General features: G+C 38.0%; 1 protein-coding gene across 3 annotated transcripts in view; it reads right to left on the bottom strand.

Annotated features, from left to right (window-relative positions):
• DOCK4 (dedicator of cytokinesis 4) overlaps positions 1-19387 on the bottom strand; it is a 405529-nt gene that overhangs the window by 186827 nt on the left and 199315 nt on the right. For all 3 annotated transcript variants that reach the window (XM_032483672.1, XM_032483671.1, XM_032483673.1), the window contains exons 9-10: positions 1024-1105; positions 416-476 (exon numbers count right to left, since the gene is read on the bottom strand). In XM_032483672.1, coding sequence (XP_032339563.1) covers positions 416-476; positions 1024-1105 — 143 coding nt within the window. The remainder of the gene's footprint in view (positions 1-415; positions 477-1023; positions 1106-19387) is intronic.

Raw genomic sequence — 19387 nt, 5'->3', positions numbered from 1 at the left:
CTTTCTGTAATATTGCTCGGTAGCATTCTACACTTTGGAAAATGCCAACTGCTGTGAAGTTTTCATAAACCTGTAGGAAATCCAGTGCCTAAAAGTTTAATTTATGCTGTTAACAGAAATTAGAATTTAAAAAGACAAATACCAAGGTTTTAAATCAAATATGTCTAGGGAGTCCAATAAAACAAACTTAACAAACACAACAAACTAACTAATGACTTATATGGAAAGAGAACAAAATCTATTTATGGTGTTATGAGAGTTTGGGGAGATCAGGGAACAGTTCCCAAATTCTGCGATTCTTGGATTCAGATCTGCCTTTGACTTCTTTCTGATCCAGACAGCAAATAAATCACAACTACACAGAGACCTCTCAGCAATTCTCCCTGGTGTCTTCGCTAAGAAGTGGGGTACCTACCAATTCGGATGATGTGCACGGTGATGTAGATGTCCCTTCTGAGCTCGCTGCTACCCAAATCCTACCAAGAAACAACAGTCTGGTTATTTTAGAACTCATAGTTTATGCAGAAGCATTCAAAGGGCATAGCACATTATTTTCACAAATATCAGAAGAAAGACAAAGAGGAACACAGACATTCTTAATGGAATTTTTGTAGCAGAAGCATATCATTCAAACCTCATTCTAAAAACACTACTACAATCAACTTTACTGGAAGCCTACAGATGTCAAATAAGACTTAAAAGAAAAGACCATTTTATTTCAATGTCTCACTCACTCATTCTTTAAACACTTATTAAGTAGATACTAAATACCATATGCCATGCTGAGCCTATCACCACTGTGCTTTGGCCACAGGGCAACAGGCTCTAACACACACTCAAGGGACAAAGGTATGAGTAGGAATGGTGGTATTCAGGTTTCTGGGCACTACTATAATGTGTGTGTGTGTGATTTACAAAGTACAAGCACATTCACTATGTTCTTGCACAACAATTTGTTTCTCTTGAACAAGATAAAGTACTTAAGGAAGAATCTGCCTCCTGGATAAAACAAGATCCACTTACCACGAAGAGAGAGCAATGTCGTTCTGGTTTATCTGGGGCTTTGGGAAGCCCATTTCTGTTTAGTCTCAAGAAAAATCTCTCACTACAAGAGAAAAGAAGTTTAATAATTTGAAATTTATTTAATATTTAAGGACTCATCCTTCTTCTACCTGCCCTTCATTCTAAGAGTTCAAACTTTCTACGTCTTTCATCTGACATCAAAACTGCATGTGTAAATTCGGAAAGCGCTCAAGACGGTAAACATCTGCTTCACGTATGAGTAAACTGGGTAAGCAGCAAGTGCAAAAGCTGAAAATGTAAGTCTAAATGCAAACAAAAACTGACTTCTCCAAGAATAGGCTTCCACTTCAATGAGATCACTGTTACTATTTTAAAAGGTAGAAATAAGTACACTAAAAGAAAAAACTGTGACAGTGTGTTTTGTGTATTTGTACCTAAAAAGATTTATTTTCATGTTCTTGTCACAGCATTTAATTAACATCACATAAGAACACCATTCTGAGTGGTAACCATCTGCTAGAAGGCTTACTATTTTATATTTTATGCTCTTATAAACCTACAATCCAAAACACAAAAAGAGAGACCAAGAAATGAAACTTGAATTTTCTTTGGTTCCACAAAGGAACAGAAGAACTCACACTCCCTACAGAACTTGCATTTGAAATACAGAGCCACCCAGGTTTAAGGCACATGCAAATAATGCTGTTGATCAGCTATTAATTCAAATCAATAAATACACGTGGCCACCATTTATATTCAAGGTAATGTGTTACACTACTTATGTTCAAAAAAATAAAATGAATATCAACTTCCCAGCCATGCCCTCGACGCCCTCACCCTACCCTATCCCGGCCCCAGCCCCAGCCCTGGCCCCTGCAATTAATCTACCAGCTACCAGGAGCTTCTGAGTTTCAATGTCCTGGTGCCCATGACACAATCAAACGGCCGGCTGCCTCAGGCAGAGAACACACAGCCAACATACACAGAATGTGAAATTAGCATGTGGTGTGGCCTTGGTCAGTGTAGCTTCAGCCTAGGGAACAAGTAGGCAAAGGTGGGGCTAGGGCATTCATAAGGCTCAGAATCTTCCATGTCTCCATCCTTACTCATTACTTGGTACCTCCCTTAAATAACGGCTCCATGATCCAAAACCTCCCTTCTCCAATACAGGGGGAGAAATGAGAACCATAATCAGATCTCTAAGGAAGCATATGGATTTGAATTTATGGCTGTTTTGGAACATTTTTATTCTCTTCTGCCATCTAAATCTAGACAGATATATTTAACAGATTCAACTACCTGGCCTCTCTTGCCTTTTTCTTCTATTATGCCTATCCCTGACCTCTCATATGAGACAGGACAACCAATGCACATTTCTATGGGGTAATTTTCACACCTATTACCTATGTTTTGTTCCACAGAGCAATGGCTGATGAGATGTGAATGAAGAAAATATAAACTGTTGCAAGGATTCTCAAATGAAGAATATAAAATTCCCCTATGGTTAGCAAAGGGGAAGGGGAGGGAAGGAATAAATTGGGAGTATGGGATTAACAGATGCACACTACTATATATAAAATGGTTAAACAACAAGGATTGACTGCATAGCCCAGGGAACTATATTCAGTATCTTATAATAAACTATAAAGGAAAAGAAAAATAAAATGCATCTGATAGTAAAAGAAATTTTTTTAAAAAAATAATCATGATTAATGATTAGATTAATTAGTATGTTCAAAAAATAAATGACAAGATAGTGAATTTCACCAGGGAACTGGAATATATAAAAGTGATCAAACGGAAATTCTAGAACTAGAAAATATAACAAACTGAGAATGCATCAGGTAAGTTTAATAGCAGATTACACAAAGTTAAAGAGAAGATTGGTAATCTGGAAGATAGATCTGTAGAAAACACCCAGACTGAAGTTGTGAAAGAAAAGAAAGGGGGGGGGGTTTAGAAATGTATGAGACACATCTTAACATACGTAATACAGAGTTTTAGAATAGAAGAAGAGACAGAATGAGGCAGAAACAGTATCTGAAAAGATCAGTGGCTGAAATTTTTTTAAACTTATGAAATATTTCAATTCAAGGGAAAAAAAAAAGACTACAAAGTTTCCATATGACATAATTCTGAAGTGGAGGCTGGGAATGACAGATCCACTGAAGATGCAGAATTAAATTAATCTTATCCAATTGTCATTTAGAATGATTCAAGGAAAAGGACTGTAAGCTCTCTTCAGAGTAGAAGAATATTCATGGTTATTTCAAATTTAAGTTATGTTAAAAGGCAATGTGCAAAAATTCATCTTGGGAGAAATGAATTACACTTTTAAATAATTGTAGATTAGGTAGTATTACTTTATTGAGGATTCACTATTTTTTTGAGAATGGGTACTCCGCTTCAGACTCTACGTGGATTACCTCCTTTTATCCTCACTATGCCCTTAAGAAGTCGGTACTATTATTATGCCATTTTATGGTTGGGAAAAGTGAGAAATAGTAAATAGTTTTGCCCAAGTTCACACAGCTGGTGTGTGGATGAGCAGGGACTCTACGCCATATACAGTTCAAAACCTTCGTACCTCATTTGAATGCTACAAAATAAATTCAGCCTCTGCTTTATAGAATAATTGAGCAAATGCTTCCAGAATACTGACATAAGGAACGAGTCATTCATCTGCCTGGGACACCCATGGACTCAGTCAAGCCTGGTCCCAAGAGGTCAGGGTGACTCCCCATGTGGGCCCTTCCTGGGCTAACAGCAAGGGGAGAAGTGGGAATCTTGATTTAGCAGGTTTCAAAGCAGTCCCTGGTTTGAAATTGTTTCGTGGCAATTTTTTCAATGAAACATACCTAGAAAAGTGACTTGGAAAATATATTTTACTAGATAATTAAAAACCTCCAGAAAGATTTAAGTATTTGGTTTTAGTTGGCCAAAACTCCTGAGATTTAAGACCAGTATTTGGTTTTGCTTCTTAGTCATCAGTCACCAACTAATGTTTATGGATTAGATCTCAGCCCCAAACACAAGCCGTGTGACCATCCTCCCCCTCGTGATTCTGAACCACACGCTCTACTTTATATTTTTCAGGTACATTTATGTTTGACGCTCTTCCTCTTCTGTCCCAACTAAAACATTTGAAACAAACTTCATTTTATCCTCTGATAGTTCAGTCAAAAATGATAAATAACAATAATATTAATATGCAAAAGTCAACAGGCATTCTAGACATTGAGGCCTTAACTTTCACAGTGATATAAAATATTATTCCACATTCACAAATTTCATCAACATTCTGGTTAAAATAATGCTTCCTAAAGTATTCCATTTCAGAGATTCCTTTTGCTCCATCACTACTTTAATTTCAATAGTATAGGCAGAATCCTGAGTATTCAAGTATCATACCATATCCTGTTTCAGAAAGAATATCAATACGGACTAAGCCATATCTCTTAGCTTAAGCACGCCTTAAGGGGGAGATAAAAATAGACTGAAGATGGTAATTTGGAGAAATAAGTCATGTGCAATTTTTTAAAAACCAGACTTCTTTTAAAAGGGAAAAAAAAACTTCCCTAGCCAATTAAATAAAATCTTTTTTTTTTTTTTTTAAACTCATTCGGTGACAAGTTGTTGGTACACAAAATCAGTACCACTTCAGATCTGGTGATGCAGCAACCACTCTATCAGCAAATGGTTTCAGAAAGGGGAGAGAAAAAGAACTATAGCAACACATTACAGAATCTTTGGATTACAAATAAATACCCACCCAGATGCTCACACACATTTGGAGAATCCCAAAGTGTATGCCTTCAAAGGTAGGGGAAAAACTGAACAAGGGGATGACATTTCCTGCTAAAATTCCCTCACAAACTTTGGTGGTCACAGAACACACAAAGGTATTTTCAACTCTCTGTTTTAAATCAAAAAGTGGTGGCTCTGATCAGAAAATAGAACTAGTTTTTGTTAATTTTTAAAAAGTCCTATTATAAGATGTGCATACCTCTATTACATCATTGACATTTTTTTCCTAATCAGAAGAGGTTTCTGTCTATTCCATCGTAACTGGACTGCAAGTCCATGACTGTTAATCTTTACTTCCTTGGCTGCCAGCCAACGACTTGGTACTTCCTCAGTGTTTAAAGACTGAACACATACAATCTTTTAGGAAAAAATACGGCAAAATATCAATTATTGGGAACCAATTTTCCCTCTCTTCCCCATAATGTCCTTTATGGACATGTATGGAAATGTATGAAATTCTCCAAAGAGACACTTCAATCAACGGTGCCTCACCATCAGATGTGAAAGTCACCTAATTAACTTCATGGCACCTCCAGATTCTAGATCATGCTATTTAACCCTGTCCCCCATGTACATTTTACGTCTTTCTTATAGCAAACATATTGTAATGGAAATATCTATGGTGACATAATATGATTTCAAATGACACTATTGCCTCCTTCTTCATCATCAAAGAGTGAATAAGCAAAGAGAACATTTCTAGAAACATTGAGAAATGAGTTTGTACTATTTACCAGCAGAGGAAAATCATCACTTGACTCTCCCTTACAGTGCCGTGTTCTTCCAGAGGAAATTTCACTGCCAGAGAAATTTAGTGCCCACCTGAACTCCTTGTGTGAGGCATTATAAATCATTACATTATAAATCAACAGTGGCAAATTCTTTCTTTAGAAATAAAGAAAAAAATCACAATTATTTATTATTTATAACCTGTCTTCTTCTAACAAGGATTTGAAAAAAAAAAAAAAAAACCAAGAAAATGAAATAAGAGCATGAATAAGCATCCCCAGATGGCCCTCAAAATATACACCCTGTGCTGGGCACTGTGACCTATGCTTTACACGGATTGTCTCATTTAATTCTCACAACCACCCTATACGGTAGGAACCCCTCCCATCCCCATTTTCCACATGAGAAAGCTGGAGCTTCGAGGTATTAGGTAAGTTGGCCAAAACTGCACGGTCAAGGGTAGAGCCAGGAAATTAATTTCCAGAGTCTGATTCCAGAGTCGCAGCTCCGAACCACAATGCAATACTGTCTTCAAAAGAACAGAACACCTCAAAATGGACAAAGAAGAGCAAGACCAACCCCATCATGCGAACCAAGGGTTTTTACTGCAAATATTTTCAATAAAATTAAAAGAAATTATTTTCAATAACATTAAAAGAAATAATTAAGAACCCATGAAGCTGGAAGAAAAAAATAAAGCCACAAAAATATCTGTGTTCAGGGAGTTTATGTTTGTAAACCTGCTTAGCTGCACTACTGACCTTCGGAAGTACTCAAAACAACTTCTGATAATGAAGGGTACACTTCATCAGCATATCTGGTAGGAAGGTTCTCACCAGTGGTGCAAATAATGTGGGAGGCACAGTAGGGATGTAAAGACCCTGATGGTTTCTCCTCCCCCTTCTCAGCACAGCAGGATGAATGTTCCTCTTTCCACCTCTCCTCCTACTGCAACCCTCAGTAGCAACTGTACTTCTAAAGGAAAGGCCCTACCTACGGTCTTGGAGGTCTCCAGACCAGATGTGGGAGGGTCCTCCCAGCCTTCTGAGGAATCACATCAAGAGGCTCTCCCTTTCAGTGTTCCTAGGACAATCATTTGGAAACATACAGGGAGATCTTAGGTAGTAAGTCAGGACTGGGCTGTATCCAGCTCCCTGGAAGAATGCTGTGCACACCCACATTAGGAGATGGCCTGGGCGAGAGCCCTTTCTTCTGTGCCATCAGGGTCTTCACATCCCTACTGTGCCTCCTATAATATTTGTAATGTTTAAGGACCACTGTTTTGACCCAAATACTTAGGCCCTAATGAGTTAGAACTGTTGACTGTCTTCTGTGACAGTCACATATACCAGAGAACAGGCAACAAATGCTTTAGGTCTTCAGGTCAGTGGTTTCTCCCTTTTCTTCTCCCAACCACATGACTGATACAAACGACAGTTTTTCCTTGGAAATAAATGAAAGCAACTCTCAAGCAAGTCTTCCTAGATAAAGCTATTAATGTGCTTTCTAATTTTAAAACTAAAGCAACATTAGGGTCACAAGCTCTTCTGACTGAAGCGAAATGAAACAAGAAGGACGCTTAATACCAGGGTGTCCATGGTAATTTACCTGAAGAGCAGACAGACCCTGAGTTTTCTTTTTTAATATTAATGCCCAAGCCAGATTCACTTTACAAAATATTTCAAGTTGAGGGACTAAGCAACCAACTAATGTGATGGCTTTGTTACGATAATAAAGGATTTCGCTTTTAGCTGAATGATAAAATGGGAGATAATTTTTTCAACTATAGTCACCTCTACTGCCAATGTTGAACATCAGTCTGATTCTTTCTTACTACTTAGGATGGCCTCAAACCACTTCATGTTATTTTTCTCTTCAGAAAATAAAGCTAGCTGAATCAGAACTCTTTTTCGGAAGGTAAAGCTCAAAAGAAAAGGAGTGCAATGCTTTTTAAAGTTATAAATAACTGCAGTAGAGATCACCTGCTGACTCATCAATCAGTTATAGAAATGATATGGATCAACTGTTGATTTGAGAAAAACAGTGATGACTTACAGTTCTAAAGACTTGAGACCCTAAAAATCCCACTGTTGAATTCAAACAAAATCATTAAAACAGCTAAACTGTTTAACTTAGCAACTGAGGAAAATGCTTGCGTCTATCTCTAGAGAACTCATTAAGAATTCCACTAGAAAACAAGTTTCTTAGAGAAGTAACTCAAAGTAGGTGATGACAGGATCTGGTCAACAGAAACAGGGACTGTGAAATAAGCAAGCCTGTTTATAGGAAGAATGTTTTATGCATGTTCTTCTTGGAATTTACATAATTTGACCATTGTAAACACTAAATCTTTGACATTTCAAGAGGGAGGAATTGCTCTGTTTTACATAAGATAATTATTCTGACCTTTCTAACAATGCCTCTTTGTAGGAAGGAGTCCTGAAAGTAAAGTGAACCTGAGCTCCTTATAAACTACTCTGGGTTGAAGCATATAGTTTTTTTTAGCAGAGGCAAAGAAACCCTAATGAGAATAGTATGAATAATAAAAATCCAAACAATTCTGGATTACTGCAAAAACAGTGAGTATAATGTCATTCATACATTTATTATCTCAAAAAATGTTCTATTTGGGGGGTAGTGGGGCATAGCTCGGCAGCAGAGCCTGTGCTTGGCATGCAGGAGGTCCTGGGTTCAACCCCCAATGCCTCCATTAAGGGGAAAAAAATGAAATAATTTTTTTTTAAAGAGAAAGTTTTAAAAAAAAGTTCTATTTCTTAAAATGCAATAAGACAAAGTCAAAAGTCCCTTTCAACAGCTTACTGATACTGATAGATTCTTTATATTTCTTATAACTTTAAAAAATGAAAACTTATGGTTACCAAAGGGGGAAGGGCTGGGGGAGGGATAAATTAAGAATAAGGGGTTAACAGATACACAGTACTATATATCAAATAGATAAATAACAAGGATTTACTGTACAGCATAGGGAACTATATTACTATATTCAATATCTTGTAATAACCTATATTGGAAAAGAATCTGAAAAAGAATATATATGTATATGTATAACTGAATCACTTTGCTGTACACCTGAAATACAATATGATAAATCAACTATACTTCAATTTAAAAAATGAAAACTATCTAAATCATTAAATACTATTTATTAACTAGATGACACATGCAACTGGACTTTTTAAAGGTCAAATGCTTTTTTTTTTTTTTTTAAACCAGGGAGCTACAAAGCCTCTACGCTGATTAGCAAATGGTCCTATGGGGCACTGAAAAGTTTAGAAAGCATTGCTTTAGGCATCACAAGTATTTTTTGTGAAATGAAAACAGCAAATTGGTTACCATACAAAGAGATGGTATCATAGAAACGCTAGCCTTTAAAAATATTCCTTAACTAAAATATAATATTTAAGTTATACTTAATAATATTTTGAACATCAATAGAATGTAACTTCTGGGAGGGCAATAATTTTTTTTCACTTTTTAATTCATTTACGTGTCTCCACTACCCAGGTTAGTGGCTGGCCCCAAGGAGAGCAATAATTGTTTGCTGAATGAATGAACATCAGTGATTCAACACTAACAGCATGAAGTCTATGACACTCAATGGAAATAAAAAGATGCAGTCTCTGTTTAACCTGCAGCCAAAGATCTCTCCATGGAAATACTTAGAAGATGCCACACAGATCCTCCTCAACTTACAAAGGGGTTACAGTCCTGATAAACTCATCGTAAGTTGAAAACATAACAGTCTAGCCTAGTGTACCTTAAAAGTGCTCAGAACACTTACATAAGCCTACAGTTGGGCAAAATCATCTAACACAAAGCCGATTTTTATAATAAAGTGTTGAATATCTCAGGCAATTGACTGAATACTGTACTGAAAGGGATTTACGGGTACAGAATGGTTACATGTGTTATTGGTTGTTTATTCTTGTGATCACGTGGCAGACAGAGAGCTGTAGCCACTCAGCTTCATGAGAGTATTGCACCACATACGGCTTTAAAAGATCAAAATTCAAAGTAGTCTCCAGTGAGTGTGTATTGCTTTCACACCGCTGTAAAGTTGAGGGCTATGTGTAAATTTACCTGCCAATTTTTATTTACTTTTTTTTTAGGCACAGGTTTTGCAAATGATGCTCCCCTAGAGACAAGTCTTACAGCACAGTTCTGATTAACACAGGGTAACAGGAAACAAATCCATCAACGTTTCCAACACGCTCAACCTTGAGTTCTCTCTCTGGTTAATAAGCACATTCCCCCTGGACTGGAAGGAAGCCTGCAAAAATTAAGACAATGATGACATGTTTTAATATTTTGCCTCAACAACAATGAAAGACTTATAAACCTCCTTTAACTGCATCAATGCCCAGCCTGTGTAGGGCACTCTGCAAGGTGCGGGGAACATAAAGATAACCAGAGAGTAAAGCCTTCTCTTCAGAAAAAGAACCAAAGACGACCATATCATTAATAATTCCTCTGTCAGTGTTGAATCACCTTACAACACAAATGGCAATGAATAGCAAAGAAGTCTTTGCGAGGTGCGTTGCTATGTGTGAGCGTAAGTTAATTGGTAGGGAATTTAGAAAAACTAAATTAATCTGAATTCCCTATAAGCAGCAGACACAGGGCAGGGGAGAAAAGACAGAGATGGCCGGAATCCTGGTGAAGAATACCAATTTAGTCATCTTTTAAAACAGAGCAATAGGGGCGAAAAGCCCTTCCGATCACATTCTAAAACACTGCACTGTTTCTGTACGATGAGACAAGTAGGCTGCCTAAGCGCTTGGAGCTAAAGGAAAGGAGAAAGCCAGTTAGGAATTCATTTACTCTCTGAGTTTTCAGTTTTCTGTCACTTTGAAGTTCTGGCCACTTATTACTATAATAGCAATTTACAGTTTCAAAAATAATTGGTGCAGGGAACTATATTCAATATCTTACAGTAACTTATGGTGAAAAAGAATATGAAAACCAGTATGTGTACATTCATGTATGACTGAAGCATTGTGCTGTACACCAGAAATTGACACAACATTGCTAATTGACTATAACTTGAAATAATATATATATATATATATATATATATATATATATATATATATATATATACACTACACATACACACACACACACAAAAAGTTGGAATTGTGTGGCTCTTAAAATGCTATAGAGAAAAACTGTGGATCACTTCTACACTGGGTGTTCTCAGCATGAATAAAGTTATTTGTTTATTCTTTTGTTACAATTTAGATCCTCCTTCTGGTCCATTTCTTAAAATCTCTTCTATTAGCATCACTACATCTCTAAAGCAATTATCTTTCTTTTTTTTTTTTTAATGTGACAGAAGTGTGACCAAAGGGGGAGCAAACCACAAAATCTGATTAACTCTAAAGTGATAACAATCCCAATTTTCATGCACCTGCTGGCAGAATCTCATGATGGAAAAGAAGACAGAGAGTGGAAAGCACTGGTGTCTTTTAATCAGGAAGCTCAAGGGAAGGTCATTGTGAGGCAGTGATGTGTGGACACCCACCGTGAAATCTGTGCCAGCGAGTCTAGACTCAGCAGGAAGTTCTCCAGGCCACACATGGAGGAGATGATAAAGCCACAATCCATGGAGGATCTCTGAACGTCTTCATCTATTTCTGTTCTCAAACAGAGTTGTGCTCCCTGCATGCATGGCCAGTCAGGCTTTCCCTCCCCTGACACTACTGCTTTACTTTGGAGAGGTTACAATTTCAAGGTAATTTTATGACATAAAACTATAAAAAGAGATCTTTGCCAACACTCTCAACATTCGAAACAAATGCTCCTAATTTATGTAAAAATACAACGGCTGAACTTGTGTGATCACACTATAATAAGTTGTAAATGATGTATGAAATGAGAAATTCTAGCACAGTGATCAGAGAATTAAAAAATCATATGTGCTCTCTTAATTGTGTTATGTACTATAATATATACACAAAAATATTAGCTTTTTTTCCCCCTAAGAGTGGGCTAAATGACTATTCTCTGTGACAGCTCTCTTCTGGAAGCTCTTGAAAGAATTTCCCAGTAACTAAGTCTTTTCAAAAGAAGCCTGAGTTCTTTAATTTCCTCTTAAAAAGGAAAGGCTATTAGATCATGTCAGCCTCTGAACAGACCTACCTGGAAGCTATGGGTGTCATTTCTTAAATTCTTCTCCTCATTATGCTAGACTCCCACTCCTCAATTTTTCCCAGCTGTGGTGTGTCAAGTCTCCAGCTCCACCACCTTATCCCTATTTCCTGACCACCCCTGGAAAAAGCTGTCTTGGAAGCCAGGACTGATCACCAATTTCAGATTTCTCTCATTGGCAGGGCCCTCACTGCACCCAGCAAGTCTATTAAGTATCACTAACTCACTTCCTAGCACATCTGTGCTCAAAGTCCACTTACCTTGTTCCTATGACTCACTTTCAGCCCTAAACTCTCTTTTCTTCCCTCTTTTGCTATCCATCAGCAGCTGATCTTATTTCTCCACTTTCCTTATAAAATATCAATAAAGGCCACAGACTTAGTCCCTCTTTCCCACTTCAACACTTTACGCCCATTTCACTACCTTCCCTTCCTCCCATGTTAGTAGAAGAGTCGACCTTCCTCTTTTTCAAAATAAATTCCTTCACATGTGTCCTGGATCCCTCCTGTCATTTGCTCCCGGATTCACCTTTGGGTCTCCAGCAGGACCTCAAGCTGCTGGCACATGACAGTTACTCCCATGCACTGTGTGATGAGGGAGTCAGTGAACTCACAGTGGTTAGAGGTTACACGCCATTCAGGTGACTGTAGAATTTCCTCACCTTTGGGAGGACAAACCTATATTAACTCAGAGTTTCTGGGACGGTGGTCCTTATACAGACACTAGGATTCTGCTTAAAATATAAGGTAGTCCCTCTCATAGAACATGAATCTTCTAAAAGTTACCTATTTTGTTTTATGTATGAGTCACAGCCTATGGTTTATACTATATGTGTTATTATATACTGAATGTCCTAACCCTTCAGAAAACATTCCTCTTAAGTTCTGCCAAATACATTATCAAAAATATTATTGTCAGAACCCAGAAATATTATTTTAGGCAGAATGGAATCCAAACCAAGTATGGGGCTAGTGACTAGACTACTTACATACCACAGAGAGGTACGTGCACAAGATACAGGAGATATGTGTCTTGACAATAGAAATTCAGGTATATTTCATAGTCCACAATGAATTTTTATTAAAAAATCTGTGTCTTGCCAATAATACCTACTACTTTTTCTTAAGTGACAAAACTGGAATATACTGAAAAGGAGGCAATTGGGGGCAATATAAAATTTATACAGAAATGAAGCATTTAATGAAAATGGAGAGTTGAACAGTGTGATGGTAGGAAAAACACATAACTTCAGGAAAGTATGTGAATAAGGTGACAGCAAGAAAGTCAATTTTATCTGAATTTAATTCCTATGAAAAGGCTTAGTATTTAATTACCAGGATAAGACTTTTTACAGAAGTACTACCCTGCTGGTGCTTTCTCAAATAAAAGCCCATGCCGGTAGCTTGCATGTGCAAGCAGCCCTACACTGAGTACCACTGGTGGCACTTAGGTTCTATTTAAAATATTCTCTGATGAGAAGTAAATACAATAATGGAATAGTCCTAAAATTTTGAATATAGCAGTAACCAAAGTAATGGGCTTTATAAGGGAAGCAGTCAACAAGCGGACTGTCATCCATGTAACCTACACTCTGTTGTAGATTACCTGACTTACATCAACACAGGAATGATAAGAATACACACGTGCATAGCTGCACAGACAATGAAAAGCATAAACACTACAACTATTCCTATTACCAAACAGTAGCAACATCCAATTTTAAATGCAAGCCGAAAGAAACGTTTGTAGCACATGATGCTAAGTACAGGCAGACCTCATTTTATTGTAATTTGCTTGACTGCACTTCACAGATACTGCACCTTTTACAAATTGAAAGTTTGTGGCAACCCTGTGTCAAGCGAGTCTATCCATACCACTTTTTCAACAGCATTTGCTCACTCTGTGTCTCTGTGTCACATTCTGGTAATTCTTAACAATATTTTAAACTTTTTCATTATTATGTTTGTCATGAGGATCTGCGATCATTGATCTTTAATGTTACCACTGTAATTCTTGTAGAGTATCTTGAAGTGTGCCCATATGAGATGCGAGAGTGTTCTGACTGATTCAGGAACAAGCCATTCCCCATTTCTCTTCCTCCCCCAGAGCCTCCTTGTTCTCTGAGACACAACGATACTGAAATTAGGTCAATGAATAACCCCACGATGGCCTCAAAGTGTTCAAGTGAAAGGAAGAGTCGCATGTCTCTCACTTTAAAGCAAAAGCTGGAAATGATTAAGCTTAGTGAGGAAGGCATATGGAAAGCTGACACAGACTAAAAGCCAGGCCTCTCACACCCAACAGTCAAGTTGCAAATGCAAAGGAAAAGTTCTCAGAGGAAATTAGAAGTGCTACTCCAGTGAACACACAAATGATAAGAAAGTGAAACAGCCTTATTGCTGATACGGATAAAGTTATAGCGGTCTAGATAGAAGATCAAACCAGCCACAACATTTCCTTAAGCCAAAGACAGACCCAGAGTCAGGCCCTAACTCTCTTAAATTCTATGAAGACTGAGAGGGGTGAGGAAACTGCAGAAGAAAAGTCTGAAGCTGGTGGAGGTTGATTCATGAGGTTCAAGGAAAGAGGCCATCTCCATAAGATAAAAGCACAAGGTGAAGCAGCAAGTGCTGATGTAGAAGCTGCAGCAAGTTATCCAGGAGATCTAGCTAAAATTATCCATGAAGGTGGCCACACTAAGCAACAGATTTTCAGTAGACAAAACAGTCTTCTATTGGAAAAAGAAGCCATCTAGGACTTTCATAGCTAGAGAGGACAAGTCAATGCCTGGCTTCAAAACTTCAAAGGACAGGTTGACTTTCCTATTAGGGGCTAATGCAGCTGGTGACTTGAAGTTGAAGCCAGTGCTCATTTACCATTCTGAAAATTGTAGGGTCTTTAAGAATTATGCCAAATCTACTCTGCCTGTGATTTATAAACAAAACAACAAAGTCTGGATGACAGCACATCTGTTTTCAACGTGGGTTACTGAATATTTTAAGGTCTGTGGAGACCTGCTGCTGAGAAAAAAAAAATCCTTTAAAAATATGACTGCTTACTGACAATGTACTTGGTCACCTAAGATCTCTGATGGAGATGGACAATAAGATTAATGTTGCTTTCATGCTTGCTAACACAACATCCATTCTGCAGCTCATGGATCAAGGAGTCACTTTGAATTTCAAGCCTTATTATTTAGGAAATACATTTTGTAAGGCTGTAGCTGCCATGGATACTGCTTCCTCTGATGGCTTTGGGCAAAGTCAACTGAAAGACTTCTGGAAAGGATTTATCTTTCTAGATGACATTAAGAACATTTATGATTCATGCGAAGAAGTCCAAATAACATTAACAGGAGCTTAGAAGCAGTTGATTCCAACCCTCATGGATGATTTCAGTGGAGGAAGTAACTACAGATGTGGAAATACCAAGAGAACTAGAATTAGAAGTGGAGTCCGGTGATGTGATTGAACTGCTGCAATCTCATGATAAAACTTGGGTAAATGAAAAGTTACTTCTTAAGGATGAGCAATGAAAGTGGTTTCTTGAGATGAAATCTACTCTTGGTGGAGATGCTATGAAGATAGTTGAAATGACAACAAAGGATCTGAATATCATATAAACTTAGTTGATAAGGCAGTGTTTGAGAGGATTGACTTCAACTTTGAAAGAAGTTCTACTGTGGGTAAAACACTATCAAAGAGGACTGCATGCTAAAGAGAGATTGTTCATGGAAAAAAGAGTCAATTGATGCAAAGTTGATCATTGCCTTATTTTAAAAAATTGCTGCAGCCACCCCAGCCTTTAGCAATCACCACCCTGATCAGTCAGCCGCCATTAACATCAAAGCAGGACTCTCTCCCAGCAAAAAAGATGAAGGCTCAGATGATGGTTAGCATTTTTCAGCAATAAAGTATTTTTCAATTAAGGTATGTACATTTTTATTTTTAGACATAATGCTATTCCACACTTAAAAGACTACAATATAGTGTAAACATAACTTTTATAGACACTGGGAAACAAAAAAATTCTGACTTGCTTGTGATATTCATTTTATTTCAGTGGTCTGGAACCAAACCCGAAATATCTCTGAAGGACCTGCAGTCTGATTTCTTTATACAAATCCCCCCACCCCCAATACTCCTAATATTATACCCCAGCTTTTGCACATCTACACTTTGCCCTTTCTCCCTTTCCTTTCTCTCTTTCTCTGACCCATGGCTGACCTTCCCACCTGCAATCTCAAGCCTGTTTCCTGATGCCTCTGAAGCAACCTTGATCTAGCAATGACCTCCCTCTCCCTGAGTGTAGCCTCTCCCTTGTTACTGGATCCTTCCTGTCAATTCTTAACAAGCTCACATCTCTTCTACTCCAGTTCCTTAAAAAACACACCCTCAACAGACCCCTTGCTGCACACTGGTGAGTAAAGAATGGATAACAGAAAAAAACAGAATATCATACATACTGAAGGTCATGAGAACAGGTACGGAAAAGTGATTAAGAGTACTGATGCCTGATCAGACTGCATGCTAAAATACCAGCTCCACTACATACCAGCTGCGCAACCTTGGGCAAGTTATTAAATCTCTCTGTGCCTCAGTTTCCCCGTCTAGAAAAAATGGGGATACAGTCAACCTTCTTTATCTGTAGGTTCTGCATCTGTGGATTCAATCAACAGCAGATCAAAAATATTCAGGGAAAAAAAATTCCACAAACTTCCAAAAAGCAAGACTGGAATTTGCAGTGAGCCAGCAACTATTTATATAGCATTTACATTGTATTAGGTAGTACAAGTAATTTAGAGATGATTAAAAGTAAACAGGAGGATGTGCTTAGGTTATATGCTAACATCATGCCATTTTATAGAAGGGAATTGGACACCCGTGGATTGTGGTATCTGAAGGGGGTCCTGGAACCAATGCCTCACAGATACCGAGGATGACTGATTTAATGGTAACCTCCCTCATAGGGCTGTTACAAAGATAAATAACTTAATATTTTTAAAAGAACTTAGAACAGTACCTGACACATGGTAAGCATTATATAAGTGTTAGCTAAATGAACTGAATAGAATAAAATAAAATAAAACTAAGAGACGCCATCTAGGGGGATGATGCTCTGGCTTTTCTAGCTATATGCTTACAGACTGGGGATATTACAAACTTTCAGCTAGGTAGCTGCTCTCCAAAAATGGTCAATTTTTCTTTTTACTAATAAATTATTTTTTACAGGTGAGAAATCATGTCAGATTGTGTCAGACTAATAAATAAAAGTATGTTATCTTTGCTGATGTTTGAGTCCAATGTAGCTGTACCTGCTGGGGGCTCTGTCTGGGCAGGTGGTGTTACTCAAACAAATGAGGAGGAAAACAGGAAAAGCAGCACAGGGTAGGTGTATGTTAGCAAGATGCTGTCGGAATACGCCTGAATCTTTCCAGCACAGTAAGAGGTGTCTGCAACAGGCATCAGAGTCTTAATATTCTAGGTCATCATGAGGCCGAAACTGGTCTGAGGTAAAATGAACAAACTTTCTAAATATCATCCAATGTCAATGATAAATGGCTTTAAGTTTCTGACAGAAAACATACCCTTCCTGGTACTGAGGAAATACTATGCGCATCATTGTTCCACTGAGTGAATGAGAAGGGAGCACTTTTCACGTGTTGGCTCCTTCTGCATCTGACATCTCCAAGCACTGAATCTAAGGTTTTGATCAGTGACACAGAGTAAGCGTTGATGCCATTTTGCTATTCTGAAAGTATCTTGAGAAGGACTCAATTTGAAAAACCCAGTTTCTATAGCACAGAATATTTCTGAGGCCCTACAATAGTTTCAGTATTATCATTATCAATAATTTATAACATCTTATTATTAAGACTATCAGTCTTGGCAGCTCTCACTCTGGCCACTAAAATCCTGCTCGATGATGGAAATGCTCAAATACTGAAGCACTGGAGGAGGGATGAGGCTGAGGCCAGTGGGGTGGTGTCTAGAGGGCAGGTTTGGGGACCAGATCACTGGCTTGGCCCCTCTACTTTGCTTCTTGCCAGTTTGGTAACACCTTAGACAAATTTCCTAATCTTGCTGTGCCTTGCTTCCTCCCCTGTACAGTCAGTGCTGATAATATATTTAAAGCGTTCAGAACAAAGTCTGGCAGATGGTTAGCACTCAATAAAATGCTGGCTATTTGCTTCTTAGAGAAGGGAAGTTAAATGAAAAGTCCTAACCAGTTGTCTGCCTTGTGAGAGGAACAGACATTCACTTTCCCTAATCAAACCTCTACAGGCTTTGCACATGTTGGCCCCTCCACCTGTACCTGGACAGGGTGACTTCCTTTGATTAATGGTCAGGGCAATGCCATAAAGATTTCACTTAGACTATATTTTAGTTTTTGTAAATTACAGCACTAATGATCTTATTTAACAACAAAAGCATTCCCTTACCTATACCATTTTTTTGCTACTGAATTTCATTACTTGGATTGGATTTTAAATTCTGAAAAAGAAAAAAAAATCAAATGATCCAGTCTCTTTGATAAATGACAAGGATTTGAGAGAGAGAGGAAAAGGGAAACTACTGCTGAAAAGTTGACTTGTGAAACTTTTCAACTATGCAATGTACGGACTTCCTTTGGATCTTGTACATTACAAAAGCCTTATATGAATTCTGTAAAACACTATTCATCAGTCAGTAGAAATCTGAATTCTGACTGGAAATGGATAATTGAAGACGTTAAGGGAATATTCACATTTTGGGTGATAAATTCTTTATATCCTTTTTTTTTAGAGATAAGTACACTCTAAAATATTTACATACGCAACTATGATGTCAGGGATTTGACACCAAATAAACTGGAGGCAAAGAGGAGAAATGGAAAGGGCTGTAGTTAAAACAAGATCAGCCCTAGTAGATTATTGTTGTCGCTGGTGATGGGTCCATGAGGCTTCATGATAGTATTCTATTTTTTTTATATGTCTGAAATTTTCTAAAATAAGCAGTTTAGAAAAGAACTTCAAGTTGATTTTAAAATACTCACACATCCCACACTACATTCATTGCTGGGCATAAGAAGAAACACAGCAGTGTCTCAAAATCGTATCTTACATTTAGAATACCTCTTTCTGGGAAGATGTAAATACTTTACACTCATCAGCTATGCCAGGAGCAATGAAGGAAGCAAGACTTGTCACCCATTTCAAGATGAAGGAAAAGACAGAGTAAGTGAAAGGCTTGGGCAGCAGCAATCTACTGCAGAGACAAGAACCAAGCCCAGGCTTCAGATCTGTGCATCCTAAGGCCTCTTAGGAAGGTAATGGTGACACTGCCCTGTGCAGCTTGAATCCAAACTACTCAGGGCAAGGTTCTGAACACTCCTGAAGAGAATAATCACTGTGCTATCCAAGGCCTCAGAAAGTCAAGAAATCTGAGATTATTCCAAACACCTAGTAAGTGTGTATTTTTGTTTCTACACATTCTTCTACCAATCACCTTTATAGTAATTATGAATTTTGGGGAGTGAGAGCCAATGGCCAAACTCAGTGAGTAGAAGCCGGGGGAGGGGTTCAGGCTTGATTTCACCCAGGGTCCTTCCATATCAGGTGTGTGTAACAGAGGGAAAGGGACGTGGGGAGGTAGAAGGGGACAGGTGGAGAGCAGGA

Source organism: Camelus ferus, chromosome 7 (assembly GCF_009834535.1).
Source record: "Camelus ferus isolate YT-003-E chromosome 7, BCGSAC_Cfer_1.0, whole genome shotgun sequence".
Taxonomy (NCBI): Eukaryota; Metazoa; Chordata; class Mammalia; order Artiodactyla; family Camelidae; genus Camelus; species Camelus ferus.
The sequence above is the reverse complement of the archived record's forward strand: the minus strand, read 5'-3'. Positions and strand labels throughout refer to the sequence as shown.